This window comes from Melanotaenia boesemani, chromosome 8, assembly GCF_017639745.1.
Source record: "Melanotaenia boesemani isolate fMelBoe1 chromosome 8, fMelBoe1.pri, whole genome shotgun sequence".
NCBI lineage: Eukaryota > Metazoa > Chordata > Actinopteri > Atheriniformes > Melanotaeniidae > Melanotaenia > Melanotaenia boesemani.
In genome coordinates, this window is record NC_055689.1 from 23,833,639 (window position 1) to 23,852,628 (window position 18,990).

General features: G+C 37.2%; 1 protein-coding gene across 1 annotated transcript; it reads right to left on the reverse strand.

Annotated features, from left to right (window-relative positions):
• Nucleotides 1-1,077: 1,077 nt before the first annotated feature.
• LOC121644609 (excitatory amino acid transporter 1-like) lies at nucleotides 1,078-5,677 on the reverse strand. Its single transcript, XM_041992679.1, has 10 exons — nucleotides 5,506-5,677; nucleotides 5,206-5,343; nucleotides 3,904-4,111; nucleotides 3,771-3,813; nucleotides 3,631-3,700; nucleotides 3,338-3,503; nucleotides 2,841-3,074; nucleotides 2,564-2,758; nucleotides 2,056-2,190; nucleotides 1,078-1,720 (listed from the first exon to the last, which is right to left on the reverse strand). The coding sequence occupies exons 1-10, from the start codon at nucleotides 5,675-5,677 to the stop codon at nucleotides 1,618-1,620; spliced, it is 1,464 nt and encodes a 487-aa protein (XP_041848613.1). The 3' UTR covers nucleotides 1,078-1,617.
• Between the last annotated feature and the right edge of the window lie 13,313 nt (nucleotides 5,678-18,990).

Below are 18,990 nucleotides of genomic sequence, written 5' to 3' on the forward strand. Positions count from 1 at the left end.
CGAGGACCATTTTGTAGCGATACCAGGATAATTTATCTCGAAATCAAGAAAAAACAAAGTTTGTTTTCTCAAGATAACGACATAAATGATCCCATAACAGTATAAAAACAAACATGTAAGCCTGGCCGCTCTTGGCTTCCATATATTTCTGAGGCAACCAATGGGAATTTTCTATGCGTTCAGGATGAGAATTTCCCAGGTTGCATTGTAAATTGTTTGGCTTCAAAACTGTCAGATGCTAATATTTTGACACATATGACATAATGGCCAAGCCCAAGACAAGATATGCTCCATCATTTTTTCATGCTTCTTTTTTTGTTGAAATGTCTGTTGTTGATTAATCCTTGCTTGTCCATTAGTACTTTTACAATTTGTCCATGTTTTACCAGAAATACAAAAACTATACATTTTATCCAGCCTAACCTGACCCCCTGTCGTAACTCTGGGCTGCCACTAGGGGGCCTGGCCCCCTGGTTTGGGAAACCCTGGACTTGTCTTGTAGTGCTGCTTGTAATAATATGGAATTCAAGATCAATTTTTACGAATGTATTGCACATTTGAATGAAGATGGCAAATTAAATGTTAAAATGGATAAATTTAGTTTGACTTTTAAAATATAAACTCATTTTGAGTTTGATACCCGCAACAAGTTTCAAAGAAGTAGGGACTTGGGGAAAACACAATGTAAAAAGTCATGCTTTACAAACAGAAATGCTTACATAGCAACTATTTATTTGGCAGCAGGTGAGTAACATAACAGAGTATAGCAAGAACATTTTTTAAAATCACAGAGAGGTCCTTCACTTCTTTATTCTTTATGTAAAATCAAAAAAGTAAAGACAAAAGGATGTAATTTTTACAAAAATATTTAGAAAAAACTGACAAATCTATGTGCTCAATAAGATTTAAAACTAATAATAAATTCAATTTTTTGGCTCTGTAAATTATTGCATGACCTCAACCTCTGTGACAAACAGTTTTTTGCTGCTTACACAAATGACATGAAATTAAAACGATTATAAAAACATCAGATTTTATTTATATTTAGATGCCGCAGCCTTGACTTGAGCTTATTTGCCTGAGTCAAAAAAAAAAAAAAAAAGTGTCATTTGGTCTGTTGTATATTTATTAATACTTCTAATGAAGTCTGTTTCAGGAAAAATTTCATTTATTTCAGCAAGAAAATGCTAAATCACTGTCTAAACATGTTACAACATCATGGCTTCATGATCCATACTTATTTTGGAAACAGATTATTAGGATAGTCGTTGGGTCTTACTAACTGATTTCCCAAAACTTTTTCCATAAAAATAAATAAAGTCATGGGCAAAGTATTGTTGTTTGTGTCTTGACTAATGTACTACTCAGATAATATGTGGACGGTGCTTTTAACTCAAATGCTTCTTGAATACTAAAAAAATAAGTCTAAAAATTTTTAGTTCCACGACACTACAGGACCAGGTGTTGGATAAAAAAAAAAAAAAAGAAGTTTTTTTCAATTTCACTCTGTGCCATTTCTAAAGAACCAATATTTGTTTTGAGGGATTTCTGTCGACATTTAAAGCATAAAAACCACTGACACCAACACATCATGATTCCACTCAGAAAAGTACTTCCTTATGTGCGGCTGGACTGCTGTAGCTCATTACTGGACAGATGCTGCACTACACCAACACCGATGCAGTCCCCCAGCACGTTGGTGGCAGTCCTTAGACGATCCCTGTCAACCAGATACAGTAAGATCTGAGGTTGGAAACTTATAAGCAACTTATATATTACTGTGCCTTTCGGGTAAAGCTTAACTGTGTTACAGCTGAACTGGAAAAAAAACAAATTGGCAGAGTAATTTTTAATCTAATCAAATTGTTGAATGTAAAACTGTAAATGCAGTAAATTTTGTATAAGAAAAGGTTTTATTTTTCATTTAAAGCAAAAAAAAGAACATAACTTTCTACAGTTGATTTTGTTTTATTTAACTAGAGAGCCTATCACTGTATTGTATTCATTACACTTTAACTCTAGATACATTCTTATCTGATAAAAATGTGCACTTACAGAATCCAATCAACAATCATGAGAAGTGATATGTCTTCAGTAGGCAGTCCAGCTGATGCCAACACAATCACCATGGATACCATTCCGGCTTGTGGGATGCCTGCTGCACCAGTGCTTGCTGCTGTGACAATCAAACTTGGCAAAAGAAAATGATAATACTGTAGTCATACAGTATAATTATTGTTTCAACATCCAAGAAATCAGGTGGAACTTGTTCATATGGCTCTAAGCTGCAGAGGCATGCAGTATAATTGTACAATAACCATCAGCAAACTTTTTAGGAATTTAATTTTCCCAATGTAAGGCAGAAGCAAACCAAGTGAAAGAAGTGTAGAGCATGGACTCATGACAAGCTAAGGAAACATATTATAATAAAATAAAAAACTATTACATCCACTACATGTAACTTTAATATCCTGGTGATTAACCTGACCAAAATGCTTTAAACATGGATTTCTAAATCTTTCATTTAAGTTCTGTAAATGAATTTGAAATGGACATGCCCTACCTGAGGATAATGATTTGTCCAAGGTTAAAATCCATGTTATTAACCTGGGCTATGAATAAAGCAGCTACTGCTTCATAGAGGGCTGCGCCATCCATGTTCATTGTTGCTCCTAAAGGGAGCATGAAGCGTGTCACTTGTTTGTCCATGTTGTGATTCTCCTCCATACAATGCAAGGTAACAGGAAGAGTTGCAGAGCTGTAACCAAACACATATAAAATAAAGTTCTCTCATTCCATCATTGTTAATGAGTCTGCAGCTCTGTACATTTAATATTAACCTGGATGATGTCCCAAAGGCAGTAGCAAGAGCCTGCAGGAAACCTCCCATAAACCTCAAAGGATTTTTTCGTGTCACTGTGACATAGATGAGGGGCAAGGTGAAGAGGCTGTGGATCATGAGGCCAATCATCACAGTGAGAGTATACATGGCAATGTCATGACCAATCGCTGCTCCATCTGTCATCTTCACAACCTGTCCTGCCAGCAGGAAGAGAATTCCCACTGGTGAATACCTAATTTAAAGATAGATGGCAATTCAGCAAAGAGGATTTAATGACTTAAGCTAACTGTAGAGCCAAGGAGAAACAACAGATTAATTTACAGTAAACAGACTGAGCACACAATACCACCCAGGAAGTAAACGGCATTCTAACCACACCACAAACATAAAGACAAAACAAAAGATAACACTAAAAAAAGCCTACAGAATGCTAAATACAAGCATTGATAAAAACAACACAACCACCTAACGCTAATACTAGCCTATTCCTCTTACCAGATGACTGTGTTAACCAGAAGCATGATAGCTTGATTCAGGCAGTCAAAGAAATCCCTCAAAGGCTTTCCCTGTGTCTCCATACTGCTCAGGATGAGGCCAAATGCCATGGAGAAGACTAACAGCCCCAAAACATTGATGCCATCTGAGGTCCCAGGAATTGGTGCTAACCAGAAGAAAAAGTCAAATTAGTTGTGAAATAATAATGTAATAACAATATTTGTAGTACCATAACTGACATTTCTTTGGATATTGATTATTATCACAGATACAGACAGAAAATAAGGACTCACTATTTTCAGTCGTATTGACTTCATTGAGATGCTTTTCTGAAGAGTTACTGCTGGAGTAAGCTGTTTTATACTGGATAAAATGTTAACAGATTTTGGCGACAGTTAATTTATAATATCAGTGCTGAGACTACCAATCTTACCTTTCTGAAACAAGCTTCCACCAGATTTGAGGGGAACATGTTTCTGCAAAACATAACTGTCAGTGGCAGGCATGGTCAAAAATACACAGTCAAATGTTAGAATTAGGTGCCCTGGAAAGCCTTTAATACACACCTGATCAGATCCAGGAAAGCATCCACACTCTGCACAGCCTCTGCTTCACCACCAGAGGACTCTGAGCTATGCCTGGATGATTTTCCAGGCTGGATAAGGATAGCCAGAGTAATGCCAGTGAATGCAGCCATGATAGTGGTAAGCATGTAATAGCTAAAGGCCCTAAGACCGATTCTCCCATAAGCCTTTCGGTCTACATTTGCCATGCCTGAAATTGAAAGAAGTTGTTGTAAAGTGTAGAACTTCATGGCTTGCATCGGGTTTCAGATTATTCATTTCTTGGATCACTGACCCACCACTAAATTTTACATACAACATACAAACATACAAAACATCCTGAACACACAAACTGCATGCCCTCCTGAAATGCAAACATGGAATTTAAATAAATAAAGCAATTTGTAGCTGTTCTTTTTATGAACTGGCTTACATTAACACAGTTATTATAAACTGAACTAAATTGGATTGTAGTGAATTGGACTATATCTGTAAAAGTACCTGAAGAAGACTTTATTCTGAGTTGGTGCTATACAAATAAAGCTAAAAGAAACTGATCAGATTTTAGGACACAAGATGCAGTTAGCTCCATAAAAGTTACTTTTTTATTTTTCCTATTATGTAAGATTGAAAATATATAATTAGTTAAGATGTTAAGTTATATACAGCTGGAAGGGGTGGAAAACTGTATAACTCACAAATTAAAGTTAATTACTTTTGTTTTTGTTTTTTTTTCTTTTAGAGATGGGACAAATGAATGAGCCATTTTTATGTAAAAAATGCATAGAAATACATCTTGGCTCGACTAACTGAAACCCTCTCAATAACCTACACTTTGTATAAGCATGCTGTAAGAACTTTAGCAATGGCAAGAATATATGTATGTATCTAGGATTTATAAATAATTTAGAAAAATATTTGATTTAATATAGTATTATGAATAGTAGGGAAGAAGCAAAACTATCTATAAAATTTAATGAATGGACAAAAGCAAAAAAAAAACAAACAAACAAAAAAACCCAAAACAAAACAAAAAACAAAAACAAGGGATTCTGGTGAAAAACGTGTTGATATCTAAATAAAATAATCTTGTCTATTCACTGGGAATTTTAGGCAATCACAGATTACTTGTAAACCTCAGTTTTACTGATAATTGTCCACCTTTACATAAGCTAGAAGCATTAATTGAGTTTATCTGCTTTGTTGTTTTACCGTTATTAGGAAGATTTTAACTTGTCATGTGAGTAAAAACCAGTCTATTTACTGGCCAAACTGCTAAATCAGGATTTAAGATATGGAGCAAACCTGTAATCAGACTGGAAATGATGAGAGGAAGCACCAGCATCTGCAGAATTCTCATCAGCAATTCTCCAGGAAACGTTAAATATTTAATTTCCCTGACTGACATGTTAATGTGTCGCAGACCAAAGCCCAGGCCAACTCCTTTTGGGAAACAAGTACATAGATCAGCAAATCAGTTTCTAGATCAAAATGCCAGTTATGGGGTGTCAATTCATACAGCAGAGCTGAAGAAACTCCCAGCAAGGTGTTGTAATGGTGGTAAAATTAAAAGAGGCCTTAGTATTCAGAAGTAAGACCACTTACCTATCGCAACAGCAGCCATTGTGAGAATGACAAAAGCATTTCTTTTGAGGAAAGTCCAAATGTTAGATCCACTTTGGACAGCAGCAGCATCGTGTTTTTTTCCTACTGGCTCTACAACCTCAATGAAGTCAATCTCAGGCATGTCTTCAGAGCTTGAAAGCATGTACTTCATAATTAGCCCCAGCAGGACAACAGAAAAAAAGAAAATTAAAATGCTCTCTTATTAACGCCAATAAAGCAAAGATTAACTATTAAAACAATAATCCTAAGGCTAACGAAGCTTGTCAATGAGGTTTGAAGAAAGTGAGTTAAAATCTTACAAATGACACATCATATAAATGACATAACAACCTGTTTATAGCCTAAATGTAAAAGTAAAAAAATCCACATACTCACAGCAAAATGTAAGAGTGTAGTTTTCTGAGCTACTGCACATAAAATTTAGTTAGCTTGAGTTAAAAAACAAGGTTGCCTGGTTGATGGAAAGCCCAGTTACTTTCCTCTTGTTAACACAATAACTTTACTGCATTAATCATCAGCTTTGTACATGTGACCTGTTGGGTTTGAGGACTCATCTTTGATAAAGCTGCAGATAAAAACCTGCAAGTTCACAGGTTTTTAGTTCAGTTTAGTTCAGCTGGATTTCTTTCTGCTCAATGCACAATACTGAGAATTTGGCATTTTTTTAAATTTGGAAATACTGTTATTAAAAACATTTTAAGAAATTGTGCTTTGTGATAATTATGCTGCTATTAAAATGAATAAATGTATTAATTTAAACCTTTATTTGAGCAGATACCCATGTCTAAAGTAATCTCAAGTTGCTCATTCAGTAACACCGGCATTCAAAGCATTGGCTTTATTCATAAAAATGGATGAAGATCATAATTTTTCTACTTTTCTAAACTGGACCATGTTCCCTTCATGCTCTCTGGTAGCTGCAGACTACAGAATATCTAAAACAAATCCTGCATAATTAGGTGATTTTAAGTCCTACAAGGTTAATGTCCAGAGCCTTATTAGTTCTGTGTTGGGTACATAGGTTGTAGGCCAATGAGGTGCTAAGACTATAATGTTCTTATCTTAAGACAATATATGGCATGCCCTATAGACAGTAGAACTGATCAGGAAGATTTTGAGTATTTAACAACCTCTTTAGTTCAGTTCAGTTCAGTGAAGTTCAGTTCAGTGCAGTGAAGTTAAGTTAAGTTCAGTCCTTCAGGTCCCATAAGGATTCTTATAATGAACCAGTAATTCATGATGAAGTGCAATTGTTTGTCGACTGAGTGGATTATTTAAATAAAAGCCCACAGAACATAAGGATATACAGCATATTCTCAGAAAATTGATCTGGTGATGTTTTGTTTAAACAAACTTTTAATTTTTTTTTAAAATTATTCTACTGATTTCTCTTTAAGCATCATAGCAAGCAAAATGATAATCTGGTTGCTGTATCATGCTGAACAAATTTGCTCTGCCAAGGGGAGGCCTATGGGTAGGGCTCCTCTTGATAATCTGATTAATTTATTTATTTATTTACTTTGAATCATGGAATCTATGTAATCTTGCTGGACCTGACCGGAGGGGACAGAAAAAGATGGAAAATAGCAAAAAGATGCAAAAGGGAAAGAAGAAGGGAGACAAAAACATCACAGACAGAAGGAAACGACCCTTCAATCCACACCATCTGTTACACCTGTACATGAACACACCAGAAAATTTCCTACAACTTTTACAAAAAAAAAAGAGTTTTTAAAATAATAACCAAATCAAAAAGACAAATCATGAAAGTAGCATAACAGCGACCAGATACTAACTCACAGGAAAAATAAAAAGAAGAATGATCTCTTAGTATATAAACCCACTGGACAACTCAGTGACTGTGTCAGCATGCAGAGAATAAGGAATAAGGAGTGATCAGTCATGAAGAGTGGTGAGGGAGATCGTGCAAATGCGACCACGCCTCTACGGAGGTCAGAGGCAGACCAGGGCAGCCCAGAGACCCGAGACCCCAGCAGCAGCCCCGGAGTTATTATTAACTGCCTAAATTTTTCTGCCAAAACGGCCAATTTCTACTTTATGACTGATTGTTGATTTCAGTTGAGTTATTAGAAAAATTCCATGAACTAAAAATTCCTTATTATGGCATTAAGGCAGCATTTAGCATCTTCCAAGTGTTGTTCAGGTTCGAGGCATCTTTTCTTAATCTTTGTGTGCACCAAACTTCCTGTAAAGTGTTGCTTCATTACCTGAAATTTGTGGTCACTTGCAGCATTACAAATAGCAAAATCTAATTCATTCGTGGTAAATGGTAAATTATTTCATTTTAATTTGAGTACTTTAGCACTGTGGAATTATTTCTTTAATTTTCTGTCATTACTTTAGTAAACATAATGCAGTAATTTATGCAGGTTTAAGGAAGCAGACAATGCTGGTGCACATCCAGAGGGTCCAACCTGCTCAATCTTGTTGTTGACAAGGTAAATAGACTCCATTGTCTGAGAGTGTCTGTTATAAGCTAAGCTCTTTAGTGGTTTTATTTCAGCCACAAGTTATTGATACAGTCTAATCACTGTGACACACATTAGGTGAGGTTTCAAATTGGGATGTTTATGTACTCAGCAGCTTTGATAAAAAAAATTCTTGATTTAAATACCAAGGATTTTTTTTTATATTAACCTCTCTACCTTTCCCTTTTGCCTATATGATAAAATAAATGTAATCAAATGTTGGGAAGTCAGTTGAAGAGTTTTTCCAGAGGAGGTGGCGAAGATGACACCAAAGCAGGACCAGAGGGATGCAGTCCAAAGGAATATTGAGGGAGGAGCTTAAGGAGTGCCATGAAAGTGAGTAAGAAGAGAAGCTTATATTAAATCTTAATATCATTCAAGGCCGCTCAAGTGACACCTATTCCTCTACATTATATTTATACATTTATAAAAAGTCGGTTAGCCCAAATATTTAAAGGAATGCTATAATTCATAGCTCCCTTCAAGCAAGCTCGGGTTACCCCGCTGCTGAAGAAACCCACACTCAACCCAGCCCAGGTTGAAAACTACTGGCCGGTCTCATTGCTTCCATTCATGTCTAAATTACTAGAGCGTGCCGTCTTCAGTCAGGTCTCACAGTTCCTCCAAGACAACAACCTGTTTGATCCATATCAATCTGGCAATAGGCAAGGCCATTCTACTGAAACTGCTCTCCTGTCAGTTACTGATTCCCTACGGCTTGCCAGATCCGCTGGTCAATCCTCAGTCCTTATATTGCTGGATCTGTCTGCTGCCTTTGACACGGTCAACCATCATATCTGGTTCTCCACACTCTCGGAGACTGGCATCTCAAGATCTGTCCTCTCGTGGTTTACATCCTACCTCACAGGGAGATCATTCAAAGTATCTTGGCAAGGGGGAATGTCCAGATCACATGGGCTGACAACAGGGGTGCTTCAGGGCTTGGTGCTTGGCCCTCTTCTCTTTTCACTGTACACCTCCTCATTCAGTGCAGTCATTAGCTCTCATGGTTTCTTCTACCACTGCTATGCAGATGACACTCAGCTTTTCCTTTCTTTCCCACCTGACGACACAACCGTGTCAATGCGAAAATCAGCATGCCTTGCTGATATCTCCACATGGATGAAGGATCGCCAACTTCAGCTAAATCTGTCCAAGACTGAACTTATTGTCTTTCCAGCCAGTCCTTCCTTACGGCCACAGATAAGCGTGCAGCTTGACTCTATCACACTTGTGCCTACGTCTTCTACTAGGAATCTTGGTGTCATGGTAGACAACCAGCTGACCTTTAAGGACCATGTTGCCTCGGTTGCCCGGTCTTGCCAATTTGCTCTCTACAACATCAGGAGGATCAGACCCTACCTGACTGAACGCACGGCACAGCTCCTGGTTCAGGCTCTGGTCATTTCACGCATTGACTATTGCAACTCCTTACTGGCAGGCCTGCCTGTATGCTCAGTTAAACCTCTGCAGATGATCCAGAACGCAGCAGAACGTCTGGTCTTCAACCAGCCCAAAAGAGCTCATGTCACTCCGCTGCTAATCGCTCTCCACTGGCTTCCAATTGTAGCACGCATCAAATTCAAAGCTCTGCTTCTGGCTTACAAACAATAACCGAAACGGCTCCTGTCTACTTTCACTCCTTCATCCAGAGCTACACTCCCTCTCGACAGTTGCGCTCTGCCAGCGTAAAAGGCCTAGTGCTCCCACCACAACGTGGCGCAAAATCAGTAGCTAGACTCTTATCCTCTGTTGTCCCCTGGTGGTGGAACAATCTACCAAACTCCGTCTGATCCGCAGAGTCCTTATCCACTTTTAAAAGCAAGCTAAAGACTTGTTTAAGGAGCATTTCTGCACTTAGCTTAACTCTTCTACTCAACAGGACGAGTTAGAAAGATTTGTCCAGCTCTTTGGCTCAACCAAGTACTGAAGAAGCTGTGTGCACTTATGCCCCCCCCCCCCCAAAAAAATGATACACTACCATTCAAAAGTTTGGGGTCACTTTGCCATGGGATTCAATAGGGAAGTGACCCCAAACTTTTGAACAGTAGTGTAAGTTTTATTAATTCGATATTAGAATACTGAGAAAATCCCTGACAGAAACTGCAGTGGTGGAGAGGCTAAAAAGCAAGCAGTAGCAATAGTGACATGAAAAGCAGGTATCTTATCCTGTTGGGAGGCAGCAGTGACAGTAAGTATGAGGAAGAGAGCATGACAGCAACTGTGCAACTAAATAGATCACCCAGATTGGATGGGTATGTTTAATATATGGTTTCTAGTATAAGAGACAGGTCACATGGAAGCAGCAAAGTAGAGTTGCCTGCCCGAACTAACTTGCAGGCATTTTGAGTAGCCTTCATTTCAATCAGGTAACTCACATGAATGTTTATGAAAAGGATAAGCTTTAAGTTTGGCATCAGGCTTACATCCCATTACTCCTTCTGCATATACTTCTCAATGATTGTGAACCTGATGCATTACCTTTAGAGGGGGCACTATGGAAACAACTGACATTAATGCAGGGCCCCAACTTAGTGTGGTCAAGCTAGCTGGCAAACTTCTCAAGATTGGGATCAGATGGAACTGAAATGCATCAAACCAAAAAGTTGTGTATTTACCATCTGACAAGTCATCCAAAGGCTTACACACTTCATATTTCATAACAGAAAACCTACCAACTTCAGATAATAGTGGAGGACTGACAAATAACCTCATGACTTTTAAAATATGTTATTCTGATACTGGGTCAAGATAATCTGGCTAATCATAGTCAACTCTTTAAACGCTGCACCCCCATCGATTCAAAAAAGCTTCTGCAGTGTCACAAGATTTCTTTCCATCCAGTGTTTCTTTTTCACCAAGACCTTGTGGTAAAGATGAGAGAGTCAGTTTGCTGTATAAAATACAGTACATCGCAAAGATTAATTCTTTAGGTCAGGTCTATGCTCATTATTTAGCATAGGCCTGACCAAGTGCAGCAACCCAGATCATTGCACTTCCCCTATAGGTATAGCAGGGACATGGCATGATGGGTGCATCACTTCAACCACCTCTCTTCCTACTGGTGAATCTGGACACATCGGACTACATGACCTTCTTCCATTGCTCCAAAGTCCAATCTTTATGCAGATTGAAGCCTCTTCCCCCTAATTAGCCTCATTGATAAATGGTTTTCTTAAGACTGTTTAGTCTCAATCCCTTGAGTTTCCTTCCCGTTCTGTTTGTGTAAATTCTTACTTTCACTATTAAACATAGAGTTGTGTTTTTCATGATTTGGTTTCGTTAAACGTCTAAGTGATCACCGAAACACTGGTTCAAGATTTTGTTGAATGTGTTGGACAGTTCTTAACACAGTTTTGCTTGATGCATACCAATAATCTGACCCTTCTGAAACAGACTAACATCTTTACCACAACCACAGAATGTGTCTTCCCACATGGTTGTTTAAGAAATGAGAAGCATCCGTTAGGGTTAAATGACTTTTTAAATGAAATTGAAACATAATAATAAAAGCAGTGATATTCCAGTAGGAGGCTCATACCTATTTGCTTGGTTAAATCCAAGTAGTGACTTTTTTATTTTTTGAACAGCAGTGTAGTACTGAGAGTGCACTTGTCAGATGCATGACCTTTTGCTTGCTGCTGAATCAGATTTGTACTCTCACTTGAAGTATCTTAGATCTTAGTACAGCATTTGACACTTTGTACCATGGTGTTGATTAACCTTCTGAAAAATCTTGATGTCAGCGCTGTGTGCTGCTTTGTCATCTCCTGAACTGGTCATGCTTGATAAAATTCTCGTGGCTTCGTGCAGGGGTCTAATATACTGTATATGTATGATTAAAAAAACAGTCAACGCATGGAAAGATTTCTGGAGGCTTGTAAATGTAGTGAGAAAAGAGCGTTTCAAGAAATACCAAATGTAGACATGCAAAGATTTTGTAGCCCAGAAAGCATAGTTATTTTACAATATTCGAGTCATTGCAGAACTACATTTTGCTCTTTGTATCAACTTTATATCAATTTACCAACTGAAGACTTGGATGACACAGACAAGATATTGTTTAACTGAACGCATCCCTGACACGCTGTCAACAACAGCTAAAAATAATGGTTAAACCTAAAAAAATTCACCCTTCCTGCACATTTAGTAATGTTTTAATTAGGATTCCACTCACATGCATTTGGGTTTGTAATATCAGATTTTTGCATCCCTGTTTATTTTCTTATAGTGTACATAATGTAAATACAGCATCATTTTAACTATATATCTCTTAGTGGCACAGAAATCTTTCCATTGATGAAAGGGAGTTCACTTTTAAAAACAACGCAGAGCTGTGCTTTACATAATCTGATCTAGCTCACCTGCCTGCGTGGCTACTTGTGATGCATGTGTGACATCAACGGATGCGAGCCAGGCTTACAGGGTAGCTTTAGGTAGGGGTTTATTTCCTTGGGACTCAAATTAGCCAGAGAAGCAGATTAGGCTCTGTTTGTAATAACTCATCAGGGTAGAAGCCACCATTAAACACGTCTCTTGGCCAGTGTGCTTTAAAACAATGATTATTTAATCACCTTACAATCTCATGTAAGGCTGAAGTGTTTGTTGTCTTTAATTAGGTAAAAAGACAAATTATAATGACGTTAAGGTTTTATTGTAAATGAGAAACTGTGGTGCTGACATTTTCTTGTCTAAGTAGTTAAGATTTTCTTTTATTTAGGTAAGCGCAGAAGTAATTGAAAAAATAATATTGATGTTAAATATGTCGTTTTACCTGCAGATCATTTAACATCTGACTGTGATACTTAGAAAATGAAGTACTAATGTAAATAATCAAAACATGTAACCATAGAATATTATTCTGTCTTTGCTTAGAGGTACTCAAGATTAAGATTCAGGGCTCCTGACTGGGTTACAGTTAGACCTTCAGCATTCAAACAGATGCCCTACATATTCCTAAGAAAGCTAAATGAACTTGAGACTTAAACATATATAAGAAAGATTTCCTACAATATTTCAGATTTCAATCAAGTTTTCTTTTTTCCTACAACTAGAAAGGTAGAAATAATAATTTTGTTTAAATCTGTATCTAGATTTGTGGTTGAGTTAAATAAAATAATTTTGACAATAAAAAAAAAGTTTACCTTCTGTAGTTACTACATAAATGTATATCAGTAAATGCCAATGTAATATTGTCAGTGTTTAAATGTGGGCCAGCAGTAGAAGTTGATAAGGTGAGAGTACAATTCTGACCAAGACATCAAGTAACTGAGGATTTGTGCCAAGCGGCAGCTCTTGTCAAAGCTAATCTCATTAAATCAGGGTTACAGCAAACCACCCTTAAATAGACACAGGCCAAATCTACCAACATGGAAAATGTCCCATAACACTGATAATGACGTTAATGCAGGCACACTTACAAAAGTGGGCTAATAACACAATAGACGTCAAATCAGAGTTTCTAGTAGGGCAAATCGGGTTCAACTGCGTCACCTTTTGTTATCTAAAACAGTTAAGTGGTTTGTAACCCCGCATTGCTGTTAATGGTATGCATATTAAGCCTTTTTTTCCATAACTGCTGTTGTATGGATCAATTACATTTTTTAATGTAAACCAATATCTAATGTATTTGGTTTACTTTATATTTAGTTAAATTTGCCATCAAATTGAAACATTATGCAAGATTAAAGAATAATGCAGCACAAAGCAGACAAACATAATATCACTTTTACCAAGTTATGTTCAACGGGTTTGAAGTTTTTAAAGTTGGGATGTTAAGATCTGTTTCTCAACAGTCACAGCACCCTCTACAGGTCAATCTAATTATAGTTGCAATGTGGCAAAGCAAAGAATCCAAATTGGGTTTCCTCCCGATGTTTTGAGGAAAAAATGTGAACTAAGTGTAAGAATGAGAACAGAAGCTAAGGTTGGGATCATGAGAGAAACACATCTCATGGGGCCAAGTTTTGACCATTAAGGCAGGAATAACAAAGTGCTGCAATGGAGGTGGCTGTTCAGATTAACAAGATAATGTTTCATACAATAATCTAATTGAGTCCACTCAGATGTTTCTGGTGTAAACTGTCTTCCCTTGCTAACAGTATTACTGTAACGTGACAGAGCTTCTCCTGATGAGATTTTGATCTCCTAGAAAAGCTTACTTCAAGCCACCTCCTTCATCTGTCCTTTAACCTCTTAATACACTGTCCTTATGCTTCAATACATCTATTTCCTGGAAGGAACGTGCCATTGAGTACAAAGAATTACAGGTCACATTTGCAGCGTGATTTACATTAAGATAGACTGTATGAAATGTTAATATTTGTGTGTGTGTTACCTTATCACATAAAAGATTCAGCCACATAAATGCACACACAAGTCTGCCTTGTAGTTTCTGGAACTGATTGTGTTGGAAACAGTTTGTGTTTTGGAGAGTATGAGGACATCACCTCAAAAACAGCTGAGAGGTTAAACTAAATAACAGCTCTGAGAGACAAACATCAGAGTTAAAAACCCTCCAAAAGTGTAATTTTCTATTTTTAAACCTTCTGATCACTGAACTAGTGGAATTCTGTTAAAGAACATATATATGAAGATACAGGATAGTGTGAATGTATGCTCCATATATTAATAATAAAAAAAAGAAGAAAAAAAAACTAAATAGACATTATTATTTATCAGTCTACTCAGTAATTATGCTACATGCAGACACTTGTTTTGGTGCATCCAAAAGCAGAAGAAATACCTTGTTGCTTGTGTACCTTGTATTTTACCTTGGGGTTTAAAAAACGCCTCAATAAAGCATGAAAAGCAGGAACAACACTTGAGAAAAACATTTGGCTTGATATTTTCCATTTTGGAAACCAAAGTCTTTATTGTTTTTTAATTTTACCAAAAACATGTGTTCTTTTAAACTGAGCTCTGAAGGAATTAATACACATATAATATCACATTTATAGACAACAACATGTACACACAGAAATATTCATTCTAATTTTGTTTTTAATGTATTCTTTTTACATCCGTTAGTTGTTGATGTACTTTGTTTTGTTATCAGTTGTTAGCACTTTTGTATGTTAATTTATGTTTTGGATGAAGGGTTTAAAAAATTCTGTATCTTGCAGTTTATTGTTTTTATTTGTCTGTTTATCTTTTTTGTGTATTTCTAATGTTGCCAGACAAACTCAAGAGAAATAAAACCTAAAATATGAAGGGAAAAATTTGCTTCTAGATCTCCTCATTTTTAGCAAATGTGTCAATGCTCTTGTTAGATCTAAATATAACTATGTCTTATCATATATATCATAATATATCTTCTACAGACTGGGAACTCTTATAAGAAGAGATAGACTTGTCAAATGTATCAATTATGTTAATTGTTGGATGTGCAGAAACTTTAGAATTAAATAATGATGAAACTGAAATAGCGATGTTGGTCCATAAATACAGAAAGAAACACAGTAAACAAGCAAGAACACTTGATATCATTATAAACAGTGATCTCAGCTTTGACAGTCACATTACAAACATCACTAGAATTGTTTTCTACCATTTACAAAATATATATCAAAAATGAGAAAATTCATATCTTAATCAGACTATAAAGAAACTGTTTAATTCATTCATAGCAAGTCGACTGGATTACTGTAATGCCCTATTTGCAGGATTATCCAAACAATCAACTGAACGACTACAACTTATTCAAAAGGCAGCAGCAAGAGTTCTGACCATGACACCAAAATCTGATCCGATCCATCAATCCCTTCAATGGCTGCCTGTTCAACACAGAATCACATTTAAAATCCTCTTACTGCTTCGTAGAGCACTAAATGGCTCAGCCCATTCATACTCCTCTGACTTGCTCTTTGTATATGACCCCATCAGGACCCTCAGGTCAGCAGATGCAGGTCTTCAAGTTATTTCTAGAATCTGATCTCAGGCTGCAGAAAGTGGCTTTAGTTACTGTGGTCCTGTCATAAGCTGCTTGCTGACCTAAAGTCAATTACTACTATGTCTACATTTAAAATCAAACATAAAACTTTACTATTTTCGCAGGCTTTTTTCTTAAATAAATAAATCAATAAAATTACAATAAATAAATACAATTGCCATAGCTACAATAATGATCTTACACAAGATTATTATTAAATATTATAAATATTATTATTATTTAGATTAACTAGTCTAAAGAAAAACTAATTTTGTATACCCTCTGATGCTGCTGTAGAAATAAAAACAATCAAGAAACGTGTGCTCCTTTCATTAAAACATCAATTTCCATGGCACATATTGTGGCATATAGCATAAAATCAATTTATTAGCTGCATGTATATCCATTTCAGGCTGTGGTATAGAGACAAATGGCAAAAATTGTTCATACTCAGATGTCACTGGACTGTGGAAGGAAACCACCAGCTGAAATTCCAGGTAGACATGAAAAGCTAAAGGACATACAAACTCCATACACAAGGGTCCCTGGGTCAAACCAAGAAAAGATAATTGTAACATCACGTTGTACAATTAATTTATTTGGAGTAGTATGAAAGCGCATTTATACCCTGGTGCAGACCATAGAAGCAAACTCTACTCAGCTTGAAAACCTGGGGTCTCAGTTAACCCTAGTGTGGTTTATTTACAGTGTGAATCAAACATACCAGTGGACCAAAGAGAGGAAGTGACATAAGATGTGTCAAAGCAGAACATGCAGGATTTTGCCATTTCAGGGAATACCACCCTAGTGAGCAGGTACTGTAACTGCATGATATTATCCAGGTGGTTTTGTCTGCTTCAGTAAAGTGCAGTGTGAAAGCAAACCAAACCAAATGAAGGTGCAAAATTTCTCAGCATTCCCCACCCAAACAAACCGAGCCCCCCGAGCTATCCTGGAGTGAATGATCCCAAAAAACCTGCAGGACTGTGGCCCTGGAGGACCAGCTTTGGTCACCCCAGCTTAGACAAAATTGTTGACACCCCTATGTTAATGAAAGAAAAACATTAAACAACTTGAAACTAACTAAAGTAATAAGTAATACAAATTTACTGAAAATTAAGCAATGACAATCTTACATGGTGCTTTCAAATTGTTGTTTAACAGAATCATTTAAAAAATAAACTAATGAAACAGGGCTGGACAAAATGATAGCACATCTAGAAAAGGTTTAAAATAACTTGACCTGAGAGACATGTTAAACTAAGGTGTGTCTTCTAATTAGCGTCATAGGTGTCTTCAAATAGTCATTCTGCCTATTTAAAGGGTGACACGTAGTCGCTATGCTGTTTGGTGACATGGTGCGTACCACAATGAACATGGACCACAGAACACGAAGGAGAGAGTTGTCTTAGGAGAGAAGAAAGTCATAGATAAGCATGTTAAAGGTAAAGGCTATGAGACCATCTCCAAGCAACTGTCATGTTTCTGTGTGTATGTGTGCCTGAGTTTGCAGGTAGGGCTGAGCAGGTTGCCATGGGGACAGAGGGCGGAGGCTGGAGCCTCAATTGACACCACTTGCAGATCATCAGCATGCTCGTTAGCCGGCTCTACTGTCGGCTATTTAGGTTCATGCAGGAGCTCCAGTCTTCGCCAGATTGTCATTCTATGCAGCGTGGTAATCAGGCCTCTTCCTATGATCTAGCTTGTACCGTGATCTTGGATTATTGACCTTGTCATCTCTGTTCTACAGCCTAAGACCTTGATCCCTCTGTTAACCTCAGCATCCAGGATTTGGACTACTCTTCGTATCAAGCCGACTACCTGCCTGCTCGCCCTGCCTGCAACCAAACTCATATCACCATCCACAGAAAGCATCTCCTGGTTCACTCCTCCACCATCAGTCTCACTCTGGAACACAGTAAGCCGCTGCCTAGCTGACACAACCCGGCATCTTCTCTGAACCGCATTAACCCTCTGTCCTTTCTTAGGACCTGGACCAAGCCAAAAACACTTCTCATTAATAAACATTGTTTGCACCTTTCTCCTTGCCTCTCTGAGTGTTCTGCGTTTGGGTCCGCTTCCTTGTACCATGGCCACAGGTCGTGTCAGTAGCTTGATTTTCCTGTGACTACAGTTGCACACATTATTCAGAAGATTAAGATCCACAGGACTCTAGCTAACCTCCCTGGACGTGGCCGCAAGAGAAAAATTGATGAAAAATTGAAGAGATGGATTGTAGTAGATTCAACCAGGCAATGGTAAAAAGCACTGATGTTTCCAGTTGTCTGTCCATTGATTTTCCTTTTTTGTACAAAGTCCCTTTGAACATCTTTCACTCAGAAATACTGTAAGAACTAAAAAGACATAAAATAAAACAATATTAAAGTACAAAAAACATGAAAATTACATCTTTAAAATCAGCTAAATGGGTAGATTTTCTAAAACAATTTTAACCATTTCACAATAAATCTGTTCTCTTTTGGAAAAAAAGAATCAAAAATGGAATAGAAATGCTTTATTAATCCCTTCGGAGAGCCCTCCGGGAAATTTGGGAAATAAACACTTGATCCTACTCAGCAAGCACCCCAGCTGGTGCTCTTCATTATAGTCTAATCATTGGTGCAGTTCCTGTTTTGTATGATTAACAAAATAAAAGTGCAGGAAGCAGCAAAATGACTATCAAAATAAAAACACCTAATTTTTCATTTACACTGATAACATGAATGGCAATCAAAAATCCCAGAACAACTTCCAAAGACATTAAAGGTGAACTCCAAGGTTAAGGTACATCAGTGTCAGATTGCATCATCCATCACTGTTTAAGCCAAAATGGACTTCATGGATGACAACCAAGAAGGAGACCACTGTAGAAAACAAATCATTAAAAAAAGCGAGACTGGAATACGTCACAATGCATACTAACATATTACAAAGCTTCTGAGAGAATGTCCTTTGGACAGATGAGACAAAACCCAGGACTATCAAGACATTCTGGAGCAAATTGTGCTGGCTAGTATCAGGAAGCTTGGTCTCAGTCGCAGGTCA